This window comes from Engraulis encrasicolus, chromosome 4 (assembly GCF_034702125.1).
Source record: "Engraulis encrasicolus isolate BLACKSEA-1 chromosome 4, IST_EnEncr_1.0, whole genome shotgun sequence".
Classification (NCBI taxonomy): domain Eukaryota; kingdom Metazoa; phylum Chordata; class Actinopteri; order Clupeiformes; family Engraulidae; genus Engraulis; species Engraulis encrasicolus.
This window is the reverse complement of record NC_085860.1, coordinates 9,734,385-9,761,201: the sequence shown is the minus strand read 5'-3', so window position 1 is coordinate 9,761,201 and position 26,817 is coordinate 9,734,385. Positions and strand designations below refer to the sequence as shown.

At 46.2% G+C, this 26,817-nt stretch overlaps 2 protein-coding genes across 4 annotated transcripts in view; one reads left to right on the top strand and one right to left on the bottom strand.

The window, feature by feature from the left end:
- wwp2 (WW domain containing E3 ubiquitin protein ligase 2) overlaps nucleotides 1–17,953 on the top strand; it is a 54,336-nt gene extending 36,383 nt beyond the window's left edge. For 2 of the 3 annotated variants that reach the window (XM_063196649.1, XM_063196647.1), the window contains exons 12-24: nucleotides 1,982–2,063; nucleotides 3,769–3,897; nucleotides 5,624–5,702; nucleotides 6,142–6,213; nucleotides 6,658–6,746; nucleotides 9,492–9,651; nucleotides 12,238–12,371; nucleotides 12,826–12,966; nucleotides 14,380–14,500; nucleotides 16,053–16,157; nucleotides 16,442–16,538; nucleotides 16,693–16,765; nucleotides 16,938–17,953. In XM_063196649.1, coding sequence (XP_063052719.1) covers nucleotides 1,982–2,063; nucleotides 3,769–3,897; nucleotides 5,624–5,702; nucleotides 6,142–6,213; nucleotides 6,658–6,746; nucleotides 9,492–9,651; nucleotides 12,238–12,371; nucleotides 12,826–12,966; nucleotides 14,380–14,500; nucleotides 16,053–16,157; nucleotides 16,442–16,538; nucleotides 16,693–16,765; nucleotides 16,938–17,037 — 1,382 coding nt within the window. In that variant the 3' untranslated portion in view covers nucleotides 17,038–17,953. The remainder of the gene's footprint in view (nucleotides 1–1,981; nucleotides 2,064–3,768; nucleotides 3,898–5,623; nucleotides 5,703–6,141; nucleotides 6,214–6,657; nucleotides 6,747–9,491; nucleotides 9,652–12,237; nucleotides 12,372–12,825; nucleotides 12,967–14,379; nucleotides 14,501–16,052; nucleotides 16,158–16,441; nucleotides 16,539–16,692; nucleotides 16,766–16,937) is intronic. The other variant, XM_063196650.1, reaches the window with a different exon arrangement.
- Nucleotides 17,954–19,813: 1,860 nt separating this feature from the next.
- Nucleotides 19,814–26,517, bottom strand: LOC134447069 (trichohyalin-like). The gene is made up of 3 exons (XM_063196355.1): nucleotides 26,296–26,517; nucleotides 25,969–26,101; nucleotides 19,814–22,731 (listed from the first exon to the last, which is right to left on the bottom strand). Exons 1-3 carry the CDS (start codon nucleotides 26,389–26,391, stop codon nucleotides 19,814–19,816), a joined length of 3,147 nt encoding a protein of 1,048 aa, XP_063052425.1. The 5' UTR covers nucleotides 26,392–26,517.
- Nucleotides 26,518–26,817: the final 300 nt, after the last annotated feature.

The window sequence follows — 26,817 nt, the reverse complement described above, 5'->3', positions numbered from 1 at the left end:
GTCTGGAGTTGTGTGGGGCCCCACCATCTGGCTCCCACTCTGGCCCCCTCTCCTCTCCTCTCCTCTCCTCTCCTCTCCTCTCCTCTCCTCTCCTCTCCTCTCCTCTCCTCTATTCTTTTCTCCTCTTCTTCTTCTTCTTCTTGCATGCACAGCCTCAGCTCTTCTGCCTGTATTTTGCTTTCAATAAGACGCGGTTTTGTCTCCCGGCTCGCAAACCTCCATTATGTAATAGAGACACATTGGGAGATGGGGACTTCTCTCTCTCTTTTGTTTTTTGTTTTCTTTTTCTTTTAAAAGAAACCTGCAGCCAAGTGGCCTCAACTTGTGGCTGTGGTCGCGTCTGCGTCTGCTCCTCCTCAGAGATGGATGGATGGATGGAGTCAGGGAGGGAAATAAGACGGGAAGAGCTGGAGGCAGGCAGGAAAAACCAAAAAACGAGGGAAAAGGAGAGAACAATGAAGTGCTTGGTAGAGGAGAGAGGCTCAGGGAGATGGAGGGAGGGAGAGAGAGGGGTGGGGTTGGGGAGGAGGATGGGGGGGTGTAGAAGAGAGCACTGCTGCAATGTGAGTCGCTACTGTTCCAGTGCTCTCCACAAACGCCCGCTAATGAGAACAAGATGTCAAGAGAAGGAGGGAGAGAGAGAGAAGGAGCGAGTGAAAGAGAGAGGGAGAGGAAAGGAGGGGAGAGGAGGGGGGGATTGAGTTGGGGTCTGAGGCTGCGGAGATGGGGGTGGGGGGGTCATGGTTGAAGGATGTGGGGGGTATCGGCTACAGTCTTGAAAGCTATAAAGAGACTCCGCCACTATGACAACAGAAGCAAAAACATAAAAACTGAACACACACACCGTTCAGATGTGCGCGCACACACACATTCCTCATAGCGGAAATGGATGTGGTTGCCACACTATTATCTTTTTTTACGCTGCCATTGTTTCTCCATCGCCAGAGTGAAGATTAGTCAGCAAAAGCTATCCGTACTGTGTTCAACACATTCTTTTCAGTCTCACTCCCTCTCTATCTCCAGCTCCATCTCTACGTCTAGCTCTCCTTTTCTCTATCACTCCATCTCGACTGTCGCTGTCGTTCTCCCGACAACTCTGTTTAGCCATTCTCTCTTTCTTCTCTTTTTCCTGTCTGCCACCCTCGTTTCTCACTTCTGTCTATCACCTTTCTCCCACCTGCCCCTTTTTTTCTTCTTTTTTCCCCCCTCTCTTCAATCCTCTCTGCTCTACTCTTTTCCTTTTTTTCGTCTTTGGGCCGTAGGCTTGGGAAAAATCGCTGAGATCTGCAGTGGAAAAGCATTTTGGAAATGGGTGCGAGTTGAAATGCCACACTCACCCGTTAGTTTTCAGTTTGCTCTGCGATATTTCAACCGCCCTCCTTTGCTCTCTCACTCACGCTCTCTTTCTCTCTCTCTCTCTCTCTCTCTCTCTCTCTCTCTCTCGCTCCACTCTTTCTTCCGTTCTCTCCCACACTTGTCACTTTCATCATCTTGAAAATGACATATGTTGCGTGTGTCTAAACTGCTCTGAGGGCAGTGACTGAAAAAAACCGACATCTGAAATTCATCCAGTAGTTCTCTAGTCTAGTCCTCCTTTTTATTTAAGGGATGTGTCATTGGTTACTGCAGTATTGATTGTGTTTTACCTTTCTCCTGTACTTCCAGCCGCTCTCTGAGTATGGCAGTGCAAATTTTACCTCCAAGCTAGCATTTAACATTTAATCCTATGAGACCAGCTAGCCGCCGGTTGGTCTCATAGGATTTAATGTTAATCGCTAGCATGGAGATAGAATTTGCACTGCCATACTCCGAGAATGATTGAAAGTACAGGAGAAAGGTATAACACAATCATTTAGCTCAAGTAGAGATGCACAATACACCATTTCCAAAAATGGCACAGTATCACTTTAAGGTGTATGTGTTTGTGCGTGTGCCATGTTGCCTTAACTTAATGTGACCTCACCCTCTTGTGCACCCACAGAGAAGCGTCAGGACAATGGCAGAGTCTACTTTGTTAACCACAACACACGGACCACCCAGTGGGAGGACCCGAGAACCCAAGGGTAAGGAACCACCCCTCCAACCCACTCTCTCTCCCCACCTCCCTCCCAGTGCCAGCCTACCCGTCTGCCCACCATCCAACCAGCCAGCCAGCTATGCCTCTGGTACAACAGCTTCTCTGCCCAGAGATCAGTGATGCCCGCCGGCCTGCACTCCCTCCTCTCTCTCCCTCTCCCGCCTCTCTCCTCTCCTCTCCTCTCCGCCCACTCCTCTCATTGGCAGCCTGCTGCGCTGGATTCCCGGCAGGCAGATTAGCGTAGCCCGCGGCTAGCAGTGGTGTGGGCAGCAGGCAGGGGGCCCCACCCAGCAGCCTTCCAAACAGAACTGACTTCACTTACTCGCCCCTTTAATGCTAGACTGTCTCGGGCACACACACGACTCTCTAACTTGACTTCAGAGCGTCAGACTTCATGTGTTTTTTTAAAAAGGGATAGAGTTACAATATCCACTTTAAACTTTGTGTTAAGCAAGGAGAGATTCATTGTAGCCAGGTGTGTGCCACAGTCGTTTCCACCTGTAGCTCCCTTGGCAGGTAGCTGTTCTAGAATATAAATTAAGGGTTAAGGGCTAACTTGAGGCAAAGGTGGCTGGCTGGCTGGCTGGCTATATTTTCCCTCTCTCCTTCATTTCCCTCTTCTTCCCTTCTTCTCTTGCTCTTTAGAAGCATCTGTTTTACTCTTTCTCATCTGTCCTCCAGGCCAACTTGGCTGGTCGACCAACCAACCGTCCGTGCGTCTGTCCGCTCCTTCCCACAGCCGTCTCGTGTTCTTATTAGCACGGGCGTTTGGCGTTTGTTGCAGCGGCACTTTTTTTTTTATTAGTGCGGCGAGGCTGGAAGCGTTCTCAGCTCAATCATCTCCTCAGCACATAAGCAGCCGTAAAAAGTAGAACTGCTGCTGCTGCTTCTGCCACAGCAAGATGCCTGAAATAGAGAGATACTCCAAAGTCACAGAGTTGACATTACTTCTGTTTTCATGCTATTTAACTAAACTATATCAAAGCGAAGCGGTCATTTGTGTTGAGATGGCTTCCATCTTCATACTCTTTAACCATTGATGCTTTAAACACCTGCAAAAAACGCCTTCAATTTTTGGGAAAAGGTACTGTGAGCCTATTAAAAGCATCTCAGCTCAAACATACAAAAAAAATAATTTAAAAAAACCCTCAAATTTCTTGAGTCTAAAGCTGCGTTATGCCTCTCCCGCTGCAAGGGTCAATGTTGCGTTACGCAGCATCCACCGTCAATGGGTTAAAACAAACATATCACAAAAATCATAAAGACATATTTCTTAATTGCTTATATTTAGTTACCGTTTGTATGATTGTGCATCTGGAACTATTGGTTTCCCGACCCCAGCAGCCACACTCTCATGACGGTCATGCCTGATGCTTTTATGTTTTTGTTTGACTTTGCTTTGCTCAGTTTTCCTTTTTTGCTTTGCTTTACGAAAGAACATGGACTTGCATAGTACTGGTAGTAGTAGCAGCAGTGTAGGTGTGAGATGCAGATTGAGACAAGAGATTGTGGGATTGTGGCGGGTTGGGGCAGGGGTGTTGGCGGTGGCGTCGGCCAGGCCCGAGTACACTGGTCTGGGCTGCACGTACGTCCGTCAGCTACCCTGGGCCCCTCTCCTCTCCTCCCCTCCCCTCCCTCTCTCCCCCCACCAGGCCAGGAGCTCACGTCCCCTCTCCCCCTCTCTCCATCAGGATGATCCAGGAGCCCCCCCTGCCCCCCGGCTGGGAGATGAAGTACACGGCGGAGGGCGTGCGCTACTTTGTGGACCATAACTCCCGAACCACCACCTTTAAAGACCCCCGACCGGGCTTTGAGTCTGGGTAACTATGCTGTTTCTACAGCCTATCCCCCTCCCAAACCCCCACTCCACCACCACCACCACCACCCACCCACCCACCACCACCACCTCTCTACCCCTCAACCAACCTCCCACAAACCAAAACCTTGCCCCCTGAACCACAACCCCACACATCACTCCCCCCACCTCGGTTTCTAAGGTAGGGAAAGCCAGTGTCATAACAGCAGTCAGAGCAGTATGTACATCACCCTCTAAACCCTGGGGCCGTCGCACATCATTTTACAACTCGGTCCTGCTCTTTCATCATTTGGATTTATTTTTGATTGTTTTTTTCACATTTGCTTATTTGTTTTTTTGGGCAACGAGCAGCTGATTTCATCTCCTCCCCTCATTAACAAAATGACCTGGTGTGAAAAATCTCTGATGGCGTGTTAAACTTGTATCACATGCATGAACAAAACATTGCACATTAATGAAAATGTTATGCCTCTTTTTTCGTATGTGCATCAATCACTTCCTTCATCATATTGCAACAGAAAAGTACATTTCTTTGTAAACTTTTCTTGAACAAAAGAAGAACTATTTACAATGACTTTGTGTAGTGGGTCAGTGGTGCATGCTCAGTGTCCTTGGTGATTTTAAATGAATCCCATTCTGCCCTGCAAAGCCAAATGGCAGCAATTACACAGCAAATTGTCTTTATAGCGCATCCTTTGTCTTGTGACTAAATCCCTTGGTTTTCCTATTTTGCTTTTTAGAAAGGGCATAAAAGCATCAGCACGATTCTGCTTACAATATGTTTGACTGGGCAGTATGACAGCATTGAGGGCAGTGTTTACGTAGTTGGTGCACTCTTGCCTTTATACGGCAGCATGGATGAAGGCCGCGTTTGTCTCCTGCCCTGCTCCAGCTCTCCAGCTTCCCTAACCAAAACCAGTACACGCTTGGACCCAACCCATAGCAATGGTCGAACGACAGCACCAAAGAGCAAGAATATTACTGCCCCTCTCTCTCTCTCTCTCTCTCTCTCTCTCTCTCTCTCTCTCTCTTTATCTTTTTTTTTATTCCTCCGTCTCCCGTCTTTTTGCGCGCTCCTCAGTTTTCTCAGCCTGCTGACTCGGCACATATCCAGTGTGTCTGCAGCCGGAGCGCTGGGCCTTGTACTAACACAGCTGCAGACTCAGGCGCACCTCCACCGGCACACTGGGCCTCACACCAGACTCTCTCTTTCTTTCACTCTTTCTTTCCTCTTTCCCCCCCCCTCCATTATATATGTGGGTTTTTTTCATGCAGCGCCCAATGCTCTGCCCACAGCCCTCTCGGCGCAGCTTTGTTGTGACCGAAACACTCCAGTTTGGCTCCTTTGCTGTACAGTTCATTGTAGACCTTTCTAAAATATAGTTTTTTTTTAACTAGATGTTTATTTTTACATTTGTTATAATTACGCATTTAGAATTACTCTTAATGTGTATCTCCAGTTAATAATAATAAAAAAAATTGAACTGTCTTTGCTGTAAACGTGACCAGCACTTCATTGGGTGAGTTGGAGGTGTTGGCGAACTCTGTTTAGTCTGACGAAGCAAAAGCTCGTCTGATTCTACATACTGTATAACATTGCTTGTCACTCAAGTTCTCAATGTTTCTTGACCCTCTCTGTCTCTCTCTGTCTCTCTCTGTCTCTCTCTCTCTCTCTCTCTCTCTCTCTCTCTCTCTCTCTCTCTCTCTCTCTCTCCCCCCCCCCTCTCCAGGTCCAGGCAGGGTGGTTCTCCAGGGGCTTATGACCGCAGCTTCAGGTGGAAATACCATCAGTTCCGCTTCCTGTGCCATGTAAGAACCTCACTCTCTCATGTCTTCCTCTCCTCTTTTCACTCTCCTCTTCCTCTCCTCTTGTTCCTCTCCTTGCACTCCATTTCTCTTCTCCTCTCCTCTCCTCACTCTCCTTTCTCTCCTCTCCACGCTCTCCTTTCTCTTCTCTTCTCTTCTCCTCTCTTCTCTCCTCTTCCCTCCTTCCCTCTCTTCTAGCTCTCCTGTCCTCTTTCAGTCAACCACCTTGGCGGCCTTGACCTACTTCTTTTCGCTTCTTCAACAAGTCTGTTTGTTCTCCAAGTGCCGATAGTCCTCTTCTCGTATGGTTCTTCTTATTTCTGTCTGTCTCCAGTCTAACCCATCTGTTTCTTTTTGTCTATCTGTGTGTGTGTGTGTGAGTCTGTGTGTTCTGCTTGTCTTTTGGTTTGACTTCGGTTTCTGTCATTGTCTCCCTGTGCAGTCCAATGCCTTGCCGAGCCATGTGAAGATATCTGTGTCCAGGCAGACCCTGTTCGAGGACTCCTTTCAACAGGTAAGGGTCAACAAAGACAAAGCTGCTCTCACCCACACAGATTTTGTATTGAGCTGTGCAGACACATTTTGATTGATTGATTGATTGTGGTTGAAAAGCAGTGATTGTGGTCCATCTAAGAAAGCAGTTCAATCGACACCTAATCGTTTTCTCACAAGATTAAGCTAATGTGGGGGGGGTTTAAAAAAAGATTAAGCTAATGTCAGTGGAGTGGGTCAACTTGTACCAGGGGTGAAAGTCACATCTGAATACACATTTTCTGCCCTCCTGGCGCTATGTCACCTCACTAAAATGATGTTGGAAGACTTGAGCAGACTCTGTTTAGTTTGCATGGGAGAGATGATTCTGCCTCCATCCAACCGTTAGTGTGACTGAAGAGAAAACTCTTCTTAATGTGGCTTTAATAAAGTCTCTCCCCCCTCTGTGTCCTCCTCTTGTGTCCAGATTATGAACATGAAGCCGTATGACCTCCGCCGGAGGCTCTACATCATCATGAGGGGAGAGGAGGGCTTGGACTACGGGGGCATCGCCAGGCAAGTCAACGCTGCTGCCACCACTTGGCACCCCCGCGCCCACACTGCCAACCAAACTACCAAGCGCATGAACGCCTGTCTGCATGCTCGCCTGTGCTGGGCTTCACCCCTCCCTCAGTCATTTCCTGGCTTGTCTGACTTTTTCTCTGTGTCCCCTGTCTTCTGTTTATTTCTCTCCCTTTTTATTTGCCCCTTTCTCTCTCTCTTTCTCTCTACCCTCTTTCTATGTGTGTGTGTGTCTCGTTCCCTCTCTATTTGTCCTGTCTGTCTCTCTGTCTGTCTGTCTGTCTGTCTGTCTGTCTGTCTGTCTGTCTGTCTGTCTGTCTGTCTGTCTGTGTCTGTATTTCTGTCTGTCACCCGCCTCACTATTCATATGGTGCTGTGTTGTGCTTTTCTTTGTTCTCTGCCTTCTGTCGCTGTCCTGTGCTCTGCTTTTTTGTCTCAAGTTTCTCCCTCCCGCCCCGCTCTTTCCTTAGCATGCTGTGCAAATCCTCATTATAGTATGCATCACTGTGGGTCATTTTTTGGTGTTCTGTGTGTCTGTACTTGGTGTGTGTCTGTGGTTGGTGGTGGTGGTGGTTCCTCATCATTTTCTTATGGTGTTAGTTGCCCCTCCTCCCACGTCTGTACCTACCCACGCTGTCCTGTACTGTGAACCCCTCCTTGTTTCGTTGTAGTTTTTTTATGTCTGTTTCATTTTATTTTCTATTATTATTTTAGTATTATTACTATTCCATTGTTTACGTCCCTTGTGTTTCATTTCGTCGTGCCTTTGTTGTCTGTGTCTTGTCTCCGGCGTCGCGCCAGTGGTTTTACCCTATGGTAGGTTTCGTCATGCTGTTCTACCACAGGGTAGAACCACGGACGGGATGTCTGGAGGTGTCTGCGCTGCCCTGCCCTGCCCTGCCCTGCCCTCGCCCTCCCCAACTACCCCTGGGCCCCCGGCATCAGCCAAGCCAAGCCAGCCAGCCAAGCCTCCCAGCCTCCCCACCCGAGCGCTGATCTGTTCCCCACCCAACCCTGGGCCATGGAATCAGGGGGGGAGAGGGATGGTGGGGAGGGAGTGGGGCGTGAGCAGCAGTGGTGGTGGTGTTTATGGTGTTTGTGGTGGTGGGTTAGCTGCTGGGGCTTCACTTTTATGTGTGTGTGTTTGACTGTGTGTTGTGTGTGGGTTTTCTGTATAGTATGTTGGATATTTTTGTTTTTTGTGCACTTGAAGAGCTCTTTTCCAAAACATGATAACTGAATAACATTTGGACATATCCAATTTTCCCAATAATAACTTACAATCGAAGACAAAAAAAAGATTGATTTCATTGAAATGGTTTTTGTAATGTTTTGGAAAGGAGCTCGTCATATTGTTTTTCCAAAGATTTGTCCTTTTTGTTAGATGAATTATTAGGCTACAACTCATGTGTTCCTAGTGGTAGTCCTAGATGTGGTGATGTCACAATTCCCAGTGGGACGAATCTCGTGTGACTTCAGCGGCAGCGTCCCGTAAAAACTCGACAAGGGACGCATGACTTCACCAGTAAAGAGTCCCCAATCGTCACCAGTCCACTGTCCAAATTGTCACCAGCGGTCCCTCGTCAGGCCTCGACACTCATCCTCGAAGCCGCACATTTGGCCACACCACACAGCAATGGTCACCGCTGTCGACACTTTGGTCATTTTTCCAGAAACTGTGTTGGCCATTTCTCCCAATCTGATCCCCCTTAAAAACACACACACACACACACACACACACACACACACACACACACACACACACACACACACACACACACACACACACACACACACACACACACACACACACACACACACACATAAACCTCTTTCTTTTGGTATGAGGGAAGAATGCCACGTCACGACATGATGATTTTCCCGCTGGGCTGTAGGAACGGAGCCACCAAACGTTTTATTTTTTATTTTTTTGTCTTGTTTTCCCCGCAACTCTGTGTTTGTGTTTGTGGTTAGCTAAGAGTGTGTCTGTTCTCATTAGGTTGCACAGTGTTTTAGTTTGACAGTTAGTGTGTGTGGAGGAGGAGGATGGCGTGGTTCTCATCTGTCTCTGTGGGGCTTTTTTCTGTGTCATGCTATGACTGTTGCTTAGCCATTTCATCATGCTTTGGAATCATGTGTTGGATATCCTTCATGCCTGTCATGTGGAATCTCCACCTATATGTGTGTGTGTGCTTGGATAATATTGTGTGTGTGTGTGTGTGTGTGTGTGTGTGTGTGTGTGTGTGTGTGTGTGTGTGTGTGTGTGTGTGTGTGCACGTGCGTGTGTGTGTGTGCACGTGCGTGTGCGTGTGCGTGTGCGCGTGCGCGTGCATGTCTGTTTGTGTGCCTGTGTGTGTTTGGGTGTATGAGTTGAGCCATGAACACTGTGGCTTCGTCATGGGGCAAGGTCACCCCTGATGCCTTCACGTCTGTGTCCACATGGGGTTTAAAGGCTGGCACCACACTCCTTAAGTCACCGCTGTCCTTAGGGACACATACACACACACACATACATACTCTGTCCTCCTCCCTCCACCCTGCTTTGGTCATCCCCTATCCCCATAATTTCAGCTCTTTTCCATCTTTTTCTCTGTCATTCTCTCTCTCTCTCTCTCTCTCTCTCTCTCTCTCTCTCTCTCTCTCTCTCTCTCTCTCTCTCTCTCTCTCTCTCTCTCTCTCTCTCTCTCTCTCTCTGCTGTTCTGTGGTTCTGATGATGCGTGTCTATCCTTGCTCCACAGAGAGTGGTTCTTCCTGCTCTCCCACGAGGTGCTGAATCCCATGTACTGCCTGTTCGAGTACGCCGGCAAGAACAACTACTGTCTGCAGATCAACCCCGCCTCCTCCATCAACCCCGACCACCTCACCTACTTCCGCTTCATTGGGCGATTCATTGCCATGGTGAGAGGTCGCACCCTACCCATTCTTGCAGAAACTCTGACACGACGACCCAGATATGTGTGATGCGCGCGCGCGCACACACACACACACACACACACACACACACACACACACACACACACACACACACACACACACACACACACACACACACACACACACACACACACACACACACACACACACACACACACACACACACAGACCATTAACACTGTAATGTGCAGAAACACCAAAATGTGCAGAACTTGTGCAAAATCAAGTATTAAAAATAGATGGTAGATGTTAGTGCCGTGGCAAAGTTAATGACCACTCAACAGTGAATTATTCTTTTTATTGTCAGACATGTAACAGCTTTTCACTGCACGGAGTCTGGGAATCATATCAAGTCTCCTTTTGACATTTCCTCATGACAAAAAAAACGCAGAGCTGATAATGTGCATATAATAACCCTTTGCGTTGCCTACAGCCAACTTGTGAACCCCAACTATGTAGCAAGCGAATGATGCAAGAGCATGCAAACAGTTTCTTGGTGTGTTGTTTCAACTCAGGAGTCCGCCGAGCGCCATTTCTCGTCTCCAGAGCAGGAATACATTAAATAATCAGCAGAGAGAAATGTTTCGAAAAAAGGAGCCATTCAGAGCCCTTTTAGCCAATCAAAGGATCCCAGGTAGCCAGATTCATGTAGAGCAGTGGAAAAGTCAGATTTCGGGGAAAACTTCCACAACGAAGGGAGGGAGGGAGGGAGGTTTTCCTGAACACTACGTGCCTGTGTGGCTGTACCTCTGTAAAAGAGCCTGTGTGAGGCAGCACGAGCCGGTACAGTCCTGCTGCTTTGGAGCGCGCACACACACAGAACGCACACACACACACATACACACACACACACACACACACACACACACACACACACACACACACACACACACACACACACACACACACACACACACACACACACACACACACACACACACACACACTGCATGAGGCGTGTGTTTCTGATCTGGAGAATAGCAGCCTTATGCTACGATGCACCCCACCCCACCCCAGCCCCACACACCGCACCGCAACGCACCACACTACACCACACCACACCCATGCCTGATCCACCTCTGCCTTTCCAGTCCCCGCCCCCACTTGCTGCCAAGCCCCAACTCTCTGGACTGGGACAACCTCCAGAAAAGTTGTAGCCCCCCCCAAATCCCTAAAGGGCCCACCATCCAGTCGTCCCAACCCAAGCCCCCTACACCACCTTCTTCTTCTTCTTCTTCTTCTTCTTCTTCTTCTTCTTCTTCTTCTTCTTCTTCTTCTTCTTCTTCTTCTTCTTCTTCTTCTTCTTCTTCTTCTTCTTCTTCTTCTTCTTCTTCTTCTTCTTCTTCTTCTCTTTTCCCCTCCAGCCACCAAATGCGCACCTCCATCACTAGCTACCACACCATCCTTCTCCTCCTCTTCCAGTGCCCCCTTTTCTCCTCCACCCTCTCTCTCTCTCTCTCTCTCTCTCTCTCCCTCTCTCTCTCTCTCTCTCTCTCTCTCTCTCTCTCTCTCTCTCTCTCTCTCTCTCTCTCTCTCTCTCTCTCTCTCTTCAAGGCATGACGTCACTGCCACACCACACCCAGCCCCATCACATACACACTCCCGGGCCAGACCAGACGCCAGCCAGCCAGCCAGCCAGCCAGTCAGTCCTATTTTTAGTCTACAAATATACTACTCAAACTACTACCACCACCCTCCTCCTCCTCCTTCTACCACCCCCCACATACATTTTTGACAAGTCATTTTCATTCTGTGTGACATGCTTAGTAAAGCTGATCCCCACCCGATGAAGACACTTTTTTGTGCTTAATGTACTACTCGATTTGTAATTTTTTGATGTTGATTCGTCGGTTCGTCTCTCGTGGTTTTGAATCAATATCTCTCTCTCCCCCTCCCTCCCTCTCTTTCTTTCTCTCTCTCTCTCTCTCTCTCTCTCTCTCTCTCTCTCTCTCTCTCTCTCTCTCTCTCTCTGGGTCTGTGCAGCAGTTGAGAGTCCTGAGTGTTTAGGGCTGTGTGTGCAGACTGTGAGTCACTGGGCAGCGAGTGTCTGTGTTGTTCTTGGAGGCCTCGGCCGAGGCCGTCTGCCTCTTATCCATGGGGCTGCAGGGACAGTGTAATCTCACTCTGTGTGTGTGCGTGTGCGTGCGTGCGTGCGCAGTAGTACTGTAATCTAACTGTGGTGGTCAGTAAGTGTAATCTATCTGTGGTGGTCCTCCTGAGCAAACACGTGTTCCTAGGTCATACATTTGTCATCCAGTCCCTGAAGCAGTGTGGGGTTAGGTACCTTGCTCAAGGGCACTGCAGCCATGGAGTGCGAGGATGGGATATGAACCCGCAAACTTCTGATCTAACGTCAATCTCCTTAACCACTAGGCCACAGCTGCCATATCCCTACATATATTAGGACTTTTGCATCAGAACCTGTTCCATGGTTCTTCAGTTCCGTGGAATGGTCTCACCCTTGTTTGTTGGTTCTTGTGTTCTCCATGTACTGAATGTGCACCAATGGCACTTTTTTTCTGAGTTTCTGTACACGTCTCCATCCCGCAGGCTCTGTACCACGGCAAGTTCATCGACACGGGCTTCACGCTGCCCTTCTACAAGCGCATGTTGAACAAGAAGCCCACCCTGAAGGACCTCGAGTCCATAGACCCCGAGTTCTACAACTCCATCATGTGGGTCAAGTAAGTACCACACGGCCATCCAACACCCACGCATCACTTCAGGACTTCAATACCCACATGCACAACAAATTAGACGGCAAATCCTCAAACATGCAAGGCAAGGTGTTGAACGTCTATCAAGTAAGCATCGTTGAAACTAAGAATGCAAGCGCATAATGAATAATTATGATAGGTGGCTGGTTTTGGACAGGCAGTGAATTATATCCTTGTTTTATGATCTCTTGTTCATGGTCCTGTACAATAGTTACAGCATTCTTCATTGTCCCGTACATTGACCAAAAAATGCATGAGGAAAGTAGCCAGGCATTTTGGATCACTTAGGTGCGAGATACAGTTATAACGCGTGGTGACCATGCATGTGTCTGTGTGTGTGTGTGTGTGTGTGTGTGTGTGTGTGTGTGTGTGTGTGTGTGTGTGTGTGTGTGTGTGTGTGTGTGTGTGTGTGATTTTGCAGAGACAATAACCTGGAGGAGTGTGGCGTGGAGCTGTACTTTGCTCAGGACATGGAGATCTTGGGGAAGGTGTCCACGCACATGCTGAAGGACGACGGAGAGAATGTCCTCGTCACGGAGGAGAACAAAGAGGAATACATCAGGTAGACATCTCCTCCTCCACCACACCAGGCCAAGTGCTTACCTCTACTGGATATGTCGGGGTTTTACGATAAGTGTGAATCCTTACTTTAGAAAGTAGAAACTCTGTCACTGTGTATTGCCAGATGGCATAGATGGCAAAAAAACACGCTCCACATAAAAAACACACTCCTCATCATAACACAACCTTTAGTTGTTGGGTGATATGGTAAGGTGTCCGATGTGCATTGTCTTTTACTGAATATGTTGGGGTTGTAAGTGTGAATCCTTACTTAAAAGTAGAAACTCTGCCGTCTATCCCTACTGTCAATACACAGTGACAGTTCATCAGCCATACTACTTGTCTGATGTGTGATCATTGTGTGATCATTATGAATGACTGGTTTGGCAAATGGTTCGTACTGTATATCAATTAAATGCAGGCGGCTTATTCATTTTTGACAGTAGTAAGCTTCAACAGTAAGCATTTTGGAAGCTGGTTGGCCACTATTGTGACCCTCATCATATCTAGAGAACATGATGTGATTTCCAGTCGGGTACCAGAAGTGATGTGTTGACTTGACTACAGCCATGACACGGCCACGTCTACAGAACATGCCGGGTCAGAAGTGATGTATGGCCATGGAAGACTGTCTCTTCCAGGGATGTCAAACTCAGGCCCGGGGAGCCAAATCTGTCTGTTATAGTTGGCCCACATACTCCATGAAGACACATGAAGTAACATTAAGTAACATAACTTGAACTCAGAATTTGGTGTCTCTGGCATTTGAGTGTGCCCAGGACAGTTGTAATATCTGACCCTCATATCAGGGCTTGACACTGGCACCTGCAACCGGCCAAATGCTGGTAAAACTTGGCTGTGTCTAGTAATACTTTCAGTGTCACTAGCCAATTTGGCTGGCAGCTTATTCCTTGGTATGACATGCGCATCATAGTAGCCTATTGTTGTTTGCCCCTTGTGTATCAATTGTTTGTATTTAAGCTCAGGAAAAAGCTCAGTAACTCTTGAGTTTTATATACTTCCATGCGGAAAGCTTAAGCTTAACACTTATCTTGCTTTAGCACCTCATCTTCTGAGGTAAGACGTACACTATCATGATAAAGAAAGCAAAAACAATTTAAAGTGTGTGGCTAGTGGAATACCTGAATGGCTAGCGACTCGGGGAAACTACTAGCCACAGTGGCCGGTGGATAAAAAGTTAATGTCAAGCCCTGCCTCATACACAACAGAAAATGCGCAGGACCATTTCAACTATCACACAATGGGAATGAGTGCTTGTGAAATTTCCCTCTGTTCATGCATGCCCATGTTTTCATTTAGTAAATATTGAGGTCAGCCCGTGACTTCATCCCAGATTGAAATGTCGGCCCACTGTGAGTTAGATCTTGACACCCTCCTGGTCTGTTTCCTGCAGGCTGCTGACCGACTGGCGCTTCACGCGGGGGGTGGAGGAGCAGACCAAGGCTTTCCTGGACGGCTTCAACGAGGTGGTGCCCCTGGAGTGGCTACGCTACTTTGATGAGAAGGAGCTGGAGGTAAGAGCACCAGCCTGGCCCACTGCTGCTTTCCATCAAGTCATTGGGCTCAGCATTCTTCAATACAATGGCTTTTATAGTATTGAGGCTTGTATTGTCAGTACACAAATCTACAATGTACTATACCCCTGAACAATGACATTGAGAAAGCCTCCTCTACAGTGCAGGGAATATGATAGGTGTAGAAAACTTATGTAGAATATTTACAACATAGAATGAAAAGAGTGGATGGGGGCATCAATCAGACAATTAATAGACCAGGTAGACAGCATATCGTAAAGGGTATAGTCTCTTCTTCAGTTCAGTTCAGTTATGGTTTATTTGAGTAGGGACAAATACACATCATGTAGGCTGTACAACAACCTAACAGATAAGTATCATAGCATTTGTAGCCATAGGCTAATTTCCAATGCCCGTCCCTAGAAGGGCTTTTAAAGTAAAATATAAAAAACTGTTTTAATGTTGTTTTAAAATACAACCTATCCATTCATCCAAGCATTCATTCAATCTAAGAAGACAGGCAATATACATACACATACCTAATCCTATATTAATGTACAGTCACTCGTTCATTCATCCACTAATTAATCAATTTGATAAAACATGTACAATAGCCCCCCCCCCCCCCTTACACACATAGTCAACTGCCACCCACCTCCCTCCCTCACACACACACACACACACACACTCAACTGCACCTCCTCCATCACCACACACACACACAACACTCTGAACTGCCCCCCCCCCCCCACACACACACACACACACACACACACACACACACACACAGACGCACACACACACATTCTATCAAATCTTCACACACATAGAATCACACATGATTACATATCTGGTTGTTTTTTAGAAATTCCTTCATCTGACATCTGAACGACCCATGACTGTGATTGGCCTTGAATTCTGGGGGCAAACTATTCCATAAATTAAGACCTTTAATTAAAAACGAGGACTGACCAAAGGATGTTTTACGGTGGGGTATTCTACAGTTCCCTGCTACAGCCCCCCTGGTAGACCTCCCAACTGCCTGTATAGGTCATCCGGATGGGACGGTCATCCGTCCCATCCAGAATAATCAGCAGTTCACTGTCATGTGTGCTGCTCATGGGGATGGCGAGTAGCCAGCTCAGCGCTCTATAACAGATCTGATATCACTACCCACATGTGGAGTACACTGTACATGTGCCACAACACAGTGTACCCTGTACACATGAACCAAAGCATCATAAGCAGCTCCTTGTCTGATGCAGACATTTACTGTCTGGAGAATATGTACAGCAGAATAAAAGTAGTGGATGAGAAGATAGAAACCGGCATCATCCAGTTTAATGGACCAGCAAGACGCATAATCTGTCGTTGTCATTGGTAATGATGTCCTCTTGTGACATTCATTCTTTGATGGTAAAGAGTTGGAGGTGAGAGGAAGATCAAGAGTAATACAGGGGCGGGCGTTTGAAGGGATGGTGCACATTGTCATTGATATTGGCATTGGTTTTAGTGCTCTGACTGACCTGTCTGTATTTCACCCCATTTTCAGCTCATGCTGTGTGGCATGCAGGAGATTGACCTGAGCGACTGGCAGAAGAACACCATCTACCGCCATTACACCAAGAACAGCAAGCAGATCCATTGGTTCTGGCAGGTATGGTGTGAATGTCTGCGTGTGTGTGTGTGTCTGTACACACAAATTAGTGTGTGTGCAGCTAAAGAGAACACAATGCACTGGTGTGACTGACCGGCTCCAATTGACCATTATGCCAATGCCACACTGTGCTCTTGTGTGACCATTATGCCAATGCCACACTGTGCTCTTGTGTGACCGTTATGCCAATGCCACACTGTGCTCTTGTGTGACCGTTATGCCAATGCCACACTGTGCTCTTGTGTGACCGTTATGCCAATGCCACACTGTGCTCTTCCATTCAGGTGGTGAAGGAGATGGACAATGAGAAGCGGATCCGCCTGCTTCAGTTTGTGACGGGCACCTGTCGTCTACCAGTGGGAGGCTTTGCAGAGCTGATAGGTACTGTTTGCCTTTCTCATTTTCATTTAGGTTTTCAGTTAGTGCAAAGTACCTTCACATGTAAATAACAATATAATCAAAGAAAATAAACGTTTGTCGTAATGGTGGTACTGGACTGGTATAAATTAGCCATATCACTGAATGTCTTCTCTAGGGAGTAATGGCCCACAGAAGTTCTGCATAGACAAAGTGGGGAAAGAAACATGGCTGCCCAGAAGCCATACCTGGTAAGACCTTCTTACTCTTTTAAACGACTTTCAATCTTTGTTGGCTGAGTACGATGCAGTGTTTAATTTATCTGCAGGACAATATTGTATTGCCTTTCTTAACGCTCATGCAATGTCTTTCCTTCTCCATTGTCTGCCTCGCCTCTCTCCTCTCCGCTCCCTCCTCCCGCAGCTTCAACAGGTTGGACCTGCCGCCCTACAGGAATCTGGAGCAGTTGCGAGAGAAGCTGCTCTTCGCCATCGAGGAGACTGAGGGCTTCGGGCAGGAATGAGGACGGCAACACCCAAACAAGAACAGCCTCACATTATAAAACACGAGCATCCAGGGGAGAAGAGGCAGAGAAGACTGAGCAGAGGCAGAGAGAAAGAACCTTGCGTTATATTGTCACAGCCTTTTCTTTCAAAAACTCCCCTCTTTGGATGAGGCAGGCAGCTGGGGACACACAGAGGGGAGAGAGAGAGAGAGGGCGGGCACAAGATAAATGTCTCGCTGAAAATGCCTTATGATTCTGGGGATTTGAGCGCTACTAGACATGTCCTCAGACCTCCCCTCTACTCACTACGCAGTTGCATTCCTACCACAGTAGATCTATTAGAAATTTGCCAAAAAAAGAAAGAAATGTAATGATGGGAGATTTTAAAAAAGAACAAAAAATACTGCATTATAATCAATCGCAAATTTCCAGACACACTGCACATCCACTGCTTAAGAGTCATATCTATATAGATGAAATCATTTGATGAAATGAACACTTTAGGTGGATGTCTGGGAAGTGGGAGGATCATTGACGTGTGGATGTTTGGAGGAGAGAGAGACACAGAGAGTGTGTGTGAGTGAGTGAGCGAGATATCAGTGAAGACGATGGGAGAGAATGAGAGTCACCCTTGGATAAAGGGATGGCCTGGTAAATTTCCGTTCTTGTTTACTGTTGATTGTGTTATGCAGTGTGATCCTGTACATAACTGAGGTAAATGAGACTTGCATCATGGACGACCCGAGTGAAGCCATGATTCTATGAAATAAAAAATCATGTATGTAAATAATGTTTGTTGAGTGTCTAAAGGAATTCAGCTTTTCTAAAAAAAAAATCCATTTTAGTCTCACAGTATTATTGTGAAAAAAAACGTGATTTTATTGAGAAAATAACTAATTAAAAGTTATTTTGAATGAATAAATGCTTCCAATCATGTTCGTGTCGAGTCACTTCAGCACCACCACACACACACACACACACACACACACACACACACACACACACACACACACACACACACGAATAAACTGCGTGAGTTGTTGATAATGTCTACAATGGGATCAACCGTAGACCACAGTTGTTTAGACACGCATCTACTGTAGGATTGATAGACATAAGGTCACATTCACATAAATGCTGATCATTATTACAGTTTTTCTCGATTGCTTACACACAGTTTCTGGAATCATGTCTCGAACTAATCAAAACTACACACACAAATCCAAAAACACACAACGGGCAAAACTCACTACTCCTGAATGCATGTACTTTCTTCTAAAAAGGCAATTTTGTTCTCAAAATACAAGCACAAGTTTCATTTGAATTCACACTCATATGAACCATTGAACACTAATGGTCATATGGTAAAACAGTATACTCAGTAGACCTTATGTTGTCCAGTGTTCCACTTACTGAAGAGGGTATCTCTGTTGTAAAATACTGAAATATTGTTTTCAGACTCAGAATACAGAGATGTGTGGTAAAAAATATATATATATTTTACATATTTTTCAGACATCGAAAAGAAAATCCCTAATTTAATGTCAAATATTGGGTGACCTCATCTCTTGTATTACATACATCATGTATTTTGGAGATCAAAAACTAAACAAATGTGTGTTCTCACTGCTTCCACTCGTGTTTTCATCAATATCACATACAATGTGTGTCCTTATGGGGTGATGATTTCAGATTGTAAACAGGTATGAAGAGAGTTTGCCCATGTGATGAAGTGAACATACTGTAGTTTGGCAGTTAATTTTAATATTTTGAATGACTGGGTGTTCCATGTGAAAACCAGGGATTTTCTTCATGAAAGTGGTGTCTAATCCAGAGAATTGTGTGTAGTGTTTTGAAAAGAGTCTGTTTTAAAACTGAAATGTGAGTGTAACGAAGGATTTTTGCTTGTAGTTCAGTGACATTGGTTAGGGGAGTTGGGTGAAACGGGTGAAATGTTTCCAGAATTGTGTGTGAAGTACCAGAAATTGTATGGACACAATCGAGAAAAACTGTAATATTACACTGCACCAAAACCAGTCATGACATACATTTACATGTCTCCACATTCTCTATTACATTGATTAGAGATCAGAGAAATAAAGCCTGCAATATTTCATTTAGCTCCGATAACCTCTCGTAATTGGTATAGGCCCTGCTGTCGTTATACCAATGTGCCAAACAAGGTTAATGGTAGAACAGAGCACTGGCATTTAAGACTGTTGTTGAACCGGTACAAAACATTAGGACCAGCAGCATCAGTAGGCACTGGTGTGATAAAGACAATAATGTGAACTGTGAAGGGATCCAAGTATGCGCAAACTTCTTTCTCAATGTGCCATCAGGGCCATTTGTCATGTGTTGGGGCAGCTGTGGATTAATAACTAGCCAGTTAGACTGTTGATGACAGGGTTGCCAGTTCAATCCCCACCCTTACTAATTCCTTCCTCCCTCCACAGCTTAAGTGCCCTCCGGCAAGACACTTAACCCCACATTGCTCTGGGGACTGTAACCAATACCCTGTAATATCTGTAAGTTGCTTTGGATAAAAGGCGAAGTGTCAGCTAAGTGTTTGAAATGTAATATTTAAACTTGCAAGTTGAATACATTTGCAATGGAGCACAATATACAAGATAGGCTGAGATCTGTACTGGCCTAAAATGATGATAAACAAATGAATATTTAATTAATATTTTTTAAGATTTTATTGAAAAAAATATATTTCCAGTTCACAAATCAGGGCAGGTCTATGTGTAAACCATGCATTTCTAGTCACAGGTTTGATGCATCCTCTGGATCACCTGTCTCGATTAAGGTATTTCGTATAGGCAGGCTGCTTAAGGCCTAGGTTGGTATTTGATTGTCCTGGGGTTCCACCAAGGCTACTGCCCGTCCTGACACTGGTCAGGCTACTGCCTGCCCGTGCACCTGTGAAGCTGCTGCTAGCATTCATACCGGTTAGGCTGCTACCTGCACTTGTGAAGCTGCTGCTTGCATGCACACCTGTTAGGCTACTACCTGATGTACTCCTTCGTCTTTCGAGGAGTTCGTTGGCTCTCCTCTCAAAAGCCTCTTTTTCATTTTGCTTAGACCCTTCATTGTTCAGTCTCTCTAACTCTCTTTCGATGGCAAAGGTGTCCACTTCATCTAGATTTGTGGGTACAGTATTCTTTAGCAGTGCCTGAGGCTTTTTAACATCTTGATGTCCCCACTTCTTTGGGGCTGTGGTAGACTGATCATTCATTAGTCTCTCCAACTCCCTTTCCATGGCAAATGTGTCCACCTTGTCCATATGTGAGAGTGCAGTGGTCTTTCTCTGTGTTTGAGTCTTTGCCAGGGAATGGTCCTCTTCATCAGACCAGGGATCGAAGATGTCACTTGCTGGTGCCTTGCCATATGTATTTTTCTCAACCAGCATGCTGTGCACACTGCCTTGTTTCATGGATGTGCTGGCCTTCTGAGTATCTCCCCAACTCTTATTGTTTGTAGTGGAGGAGGTTACCCTGTGGTTACCATTCATGCCAACCATTGATGCCTTCTGGGTGGATGTGGCCATGGATGGTTTTTTGTTGCTGGAGCTGGAGTTCAGCTCTTTGTCAAGTCGCTCGAGTTCTAAATCAAACAGGTCATCGTCAGTCAAAGCCTTGACTGGTTTCTTGACACTGGCAGTTTGTTTCATGGGCACACTGCTAACAAATGTGTTTTTAGCAGGCACGGCTGCTTTCTGAGTGTTTGAGGCCACAACAGTTTTTTTGTTGCTGGAGTTACCTCTGAGCTCTTTTTCAAACTGCCGGAGTTCTAATTCAAACAGCTCCTTATCAGTCAAAGCCTTGACTGGTTTCTCAATGGCACCTGTGTTTCCTTTCATAGGACCACTGCTGACATTAGCGTGCTGCTGCACAGGTACAGGTGCTTTCTGAATGTGTGGGGCTCCCACAGGCTTGCTCTGGCTAGTGATGGGAGTCTTGCTGCCACTGGGATGAGCAATCACACTTTGTTTTTTGCTTGGATTGGGGGGCGTGGCAGTCTTGGTACCACTACGAATGGGCTGTGCCTCATCGCTATCCCAAGGAGAGCTCTCGTCTTCCTCCTGAGCAATCACACTTTGTTTTTTGCCTGCAGTGTTCACAGGTGGCACTCGAGGTTCATCTTCTGATTTAGATGTGGTTTGAGGATTGGGGGCCATGGTAGTCTTGGTACCATTACGAATGGGATGTGCCTCATCATCGCTGTCCCAAGGAGAGCTCTCGTCTTCCTCCTGAGAAGTAGCACATTCTTTTTTTGCTGCACTGCCCTCCACTGGCACACGAGACACATTCACTGGCTTTTGTAGAGGTGTAGTCACCATTTCAACTTTCTGGGTCACAGCAGTCTTGGTGCCACAAGGACTAGGCTGCTCCTCATCGCTGCCATCAGAAGAGTCTTTATCAGATTTCTCCTTTGCAGGTGCACGTTTTTTAGCCTTTTTAGCTGTGCTTTTCACAGGTGGCACATGAGACACATCCGCTGGCTTTTGCTGTGGTGAAGTCAGCATTTCAGCTTTGTGGGCCACAGCAGTCTTGGTGCCACTAGGTCTAGGACTAGGCTGCTCCTCATGGCTATCATCAGAATTGTCTTCATCCTCCTCCTGAGCACTTTGTTTTTGGCCTGTATTCTTCACAAGTTGCACACGAGACACATCTTCTGGCTTCTGCCGTAAAGTTGTCTTCTTTGGCTTGCGAACCACAGCAGTGTTGATGGCAGTAGCACTGACGGTAGTGACCTCTGGCCTTTGCTCTTTACCGCCTTCTGTAGATGAATCCTCAGAGTAACTGTCATCAGAGGCGTCTGTCCCTGAATCCTCAGAGCAGTTGTCATCAGAGTCTTCAGCTTTCACACAGTTATGTTGAGTGACCTCATCCTTCGTTTTCTTCCTTTCTTTGTTTTTTTCTCTCTGCATTTTCATCTCCGTCTGCCCTCTCTTGGCCCTCTCAAAGTTCTGTTTCTCTTTCCGAGCCTCATACTCCTCCCTGGCCTCATTGGTCGCCTGAAGGTCCTCCACTTTCTGTTTGAGGTCCCTCATCTCCCTTTCCAGTCTCTTCCTCTCTGTCTCATGCTCCCAGGCCATTTTCCCCTCATTCCTCTGAAGATGGTCTACCCTCTGCTTCAAGACCCTTTTCTCCCTTTCCAGTCGTTTTTTCTCCGCCTCCATTAGTAGTCTCTCTGCTTCAATTTCCCTTCGATCTAAATCAGCCATTTCTTTCAGAAGTGATTTCCTGGCTTCCTCTTCTTTTTGTTTGAGTTCAATCTCACACTGTTTCATCTCCTCTAGTTTCTTTTCCTGAATCTTTGCCTCCCTCTCCATCTCTTTCCTAGACTCTTCTTTTTCTTTTTCCTGTTTTTCTCTCTCAACTCTTTTCCGTTCCTCCTCAAGAGCTTTCTCTCTCTCGACCTCCCATCTCTCCTTCTCCTTCGTCTTTGCCATAAGGTCCTTCATATCCCTCCTGAAGTCCTCCATTAATTTCAAGTTGTCTTCCAGTGCCTTCATTCTGGCTTTTAGCTCCTGCTGCTCTCTTGCAGCCATCTCTTCTCTCAGTCGGGCCTCAGTGTCACTGGGCTTCACTTCCACCCTCGACTGAGGGCTCCACGCCTGCTTTTGCGCTGGCCTCATCTGCTGCATCCTCATCCATCTCAATTCCTCCTCCTCTCTTTGCCAGCGCCTCAGTTTGGCTTGATCTGCATGAAAGATAGGCAATATATTGTCATTCACTGGCTATATTTGATTTGATCAGTTTAACATCACATCATGACCACACCAACCTCTCTCCCTCTCTCTCTCTCTCTCTCTCTCTCTCTCTCACACACACACACACACACACACACACACACACACACACACACACACACACACACACACACACACACACACACACACACACACACACACACACAGACCACACTAATTTCACTGCATGTTTCTAATTATAGTATTTCTATGCAGGTGAAAAATAAAAGTCCTTATATGCAGGAGGGGCGGATTAAGAAATGATGGCCCCCTGGGTCAGACACTGTCTTGGCCCCCCAACCCCCAAAAAATGCACCTTGACCCTTCTAATCGGACATGCTTAGACAACTATACACAGTGCTCACAGCTAGCAGGCAATTGGACAGTTTGATACACACCAGTTTTCCCAAGTTATAGCATGGGGTAGAACTATACATAGTGTGTGCGCAGGGGCATGGCAACACACTTTTAGCATGGGGTGCTGTTGGTGGGTGGGCAATTTGAGTTGCATTTTTAGATGCAATTTCCTGCATTCTAATCCATTTTAGAGCAAGGAATGGTAAATCCCATCTCACTCACTCCCTCAGATTTGAGATGTTGAGATGACAAAATCAATGTCACATGGCCACACATATGATGCTATTCAGAGATTACTACCCATCAGTCATGATCGAAAGCCCAAAAACGTAATTTTGAATGCTGAATCCACCAAACAGTAGGTAGGTCTAGACACAACACAGCCATTTTTGTAGCAACCACAATCAATGACAGCATTGTTGACAAAATTGGCCTGGCCCCTTGAGGCCTCTGGCCCCCTTGGGGCCCCAGACCTGGCTTGGCCTATGGGACTATACCAGTTCATTGTGCACTATATTGACTGCAGGCACGTGCACTCCAATACGGCAGGGGAGGCACGGCCTCACCAGCCCCAGATGATTATGATGAGATGCAGTAAATGTGAATAATAGTTACAATAACAGCTATTGTTTTCGAGCATCTGCACTATAACTACCATTTAAGCAGTGTTTAAACTGTTTCACTCGTTTTCAGTCATTTGTGTGGCCAAAATCGTAATATTTGCCCATTTCATGTCAAATTCCTCCGAATACGCTGAATTTGGGGCAACTCTGAATTTGCCTCACCCCCGGATTGCGCAATCCCTCGTTAACAGGCTTGAGCGCATGCGCCATTTTGCTCGTTCTGTTGCAACCTGGTAATATTGTATTGTGATTATCATTTCTTTACTCTGAACGCCCACTGAAATATACAGTGGTGAGGCTAGCAGTAGTCTGGCCGCAGACTCCTTCTGGCGTTGAGTCTTGCTGGCCAGTTACGTCATAGCGAATCTGAAATTCACAATACAGTCAGTCGGTGTTGTTGGCTAGCTTGTTCACGTTGACTGCTACAAGTGGATTTCATAACGAAACTAAGACCATTCTCAAAGTTGGATTTCCAAGGGGAAAATATGTGATAAAGAATGGAGGACCGACAGAGCTGAAGGGTTTGCTTGCAGGTGGACCGGTCAACTACCCGATCATTTCAAAGTGAGCGGTACAACAGAAACTATTTTTTTGTTTCCCCTGTGTCTTGTTTGCAACCGGCGAGAATGTGTGGAAGAGCATTCGCATGGGATTTCACGACTTAACAATTTACTAAGGACTAAGGAGCCTCACGAAACAAATCCTCTCGGCTACTCATATTCATATTCAATGCCAAATTGCTTTGGACGTTTGGGGCGTCTCGAATAGATGTGGCTTTGGATGAACAGCGCCGGCTAAAGTAACGTTAGCATGCGCAACGCCAAAAGTGAAGGAAAAGAGCGGCGCCTGGACCTGATGTACAAGTTAAAGGTAAGATCAGTGTTTCCTATGTGTGTGAAGCCTGTGTTTGTGAGACCCGTGGGGAGATAAAGAATCCGCCGTGATTCTGTCTGGTGTGGTGGTAGCTTTTGTGATCTGAACAGGATTCTCATGTGCCCTGTAACTGTTTGTAAAGTTGAGTACAGGGCATTGAGGTAAAGCCTAACTACAAGACTCTGATCTAATTCCAAAGTGTAGGCATAACATAAATGACAGTCCCAAAATATTTGGTGACCGTATCGAAGCTTGTGTAGTAATCTCTGTTTAAATGTTGACATTCGCTTCCTGCCACACCTTTGTCCCACATCGTTTGCCGTAGCCTCGTACAAGTAGATGTAGGCCTACATTTGCACGAGAATCCGGTGCTTATCACAAAAGCTACCACACCAGTTTGTTCGCCGTGGTGCTCAGCGGTCTATATGACACCATGTTTTGAATCCTGTGTGTGTGTGTGTGTCTTTCATTGAGCATCCGCCCTGATGTGGTTTATGTGAGACCACTGTTTGAATCCTGTGTGTGTGAGAGCAGTGGGCTGTGAAGGAGCTACACTCTTCACTACTCTCCCCTCCTCCTCTCCTCTCCTCTCCTCTCCTTTCCTTTCCTTCCCTTTCCTTTCCTTTCCTCTCCTCTCCTCTCTTTTCCCATCTCCTCTCCTCTCCTCTCTTTTCCCATCTCCTCTCCTCTCCTCTCCTCTCCCCTCTCCTCTTCTCTTCTCTCCTCTCCATTACTCTCCTCTCCTCTCCCCTCTCCTCTCCTCTCCTCTCCTCTGCTCTGCTCTCCAGCTCTCTCTGCCGTGATGCTTCTGTTTGTCCACATTGCTGCTGTGTGGTTTATGTGAGACCACTGTTTGAATCCTGTGTGTGTGTGTGTGTGTGTGTGTGTGTGTGTGTGTGTGTGTGTGTGTGTGTGTGTGTGTGTGAGAGAGAGAGAGTGAGAGATCTAATAACATTTTCTCTACGGAAATGCAGCATGTTTTATTTTGTAGGCCTACCTTATGTTAAGAAAGCTATGACATATGAAACTTATCAGTAGGCCTATTTGGTAAATTTACAAAAATGTACTTATACTGTAACTGTAGCTGTAGTATTATATATTTGAAAAGTCAGTGCCTCACCAGCCATAAAGTTGACCGCACGTTACTGATTGACTGGCACATGAAGCAACTTGGAAAGATTATTATTGCAAAGGTGGTTTTGAAGGCCGGTTTGGGTCATGGCCGCAGGGCCACGTTGGCCTGGCCCCTTGGGGCCTCTGGCCCCCTGGGCCCGGTAGGCCCGTGCATTAATCCACCCCTGCTTATATGTGATTTTATGATTGTGATCTGCTTACCATCAAGAGACATGGCCCAGCTAATGTGGCCCAGGCTACTGAACTCAGGCCCTGCCCGTCGCTCCTGCTCAATGACCATCCTCTTGAAGGAGCTCAACTTCAACTCCACCTCTGATAATATACTGGAGTGCAACTGCAACAGAACACATGCTGTAGTTTATCTAACTATTTAATAACTTATCGAGCTTTTGTCCATGGTTGGAACACATTTTCTGAATCTGAATCTAAATTTGGGAGGAAAAGGTGCTTTAAGAGTGGATTATACAAATTAAGCAATTTTGCTGATGCGTTATTGACCTGTTATGCATTAATGAGAACAGTTCTCACCTCCTCCATTTTGTTCTCAATTATCGCCTCCGTCCTGCCGCGCTCTTTGAAAACAAGTTTTTCAAGGCGCATCCATGAAGTCTCCTGCAGCTCCATGCTGACCCAGTCAGCAAAAGCTGTAGCAGGTGACTCAATTTCACTCGAAAATAGAAATGGAAAAACATAGGACTTAATTGATATTCAGCTATTCCATATTATATTTCGTGAGCTTGCTTGAATGAATCTGTCGATTGTAACAGCGGTGATAAAGCACTGAAACAAAGTAGCAGAACAGTCTACTTTGAAACATTGAACGTTCTAGTTTCAAAATTCTATAAGGAGTATGGAATTCTGTTATGGTGTCAGGCAGAAAAAAAAAGAGTGGCTCAAGCGTTCTACGTCAAGTTATACGTTTGTAGGCTTACTTGCACGGGTAAGGTATTAATCGAGCGCTAGCGATTAATTCAAGAATTAAAAAAAAAAGAACATAAATAAATACAAATAACGGCACAAGCCAATTTTAATCAAGCATTTTTATTTTAC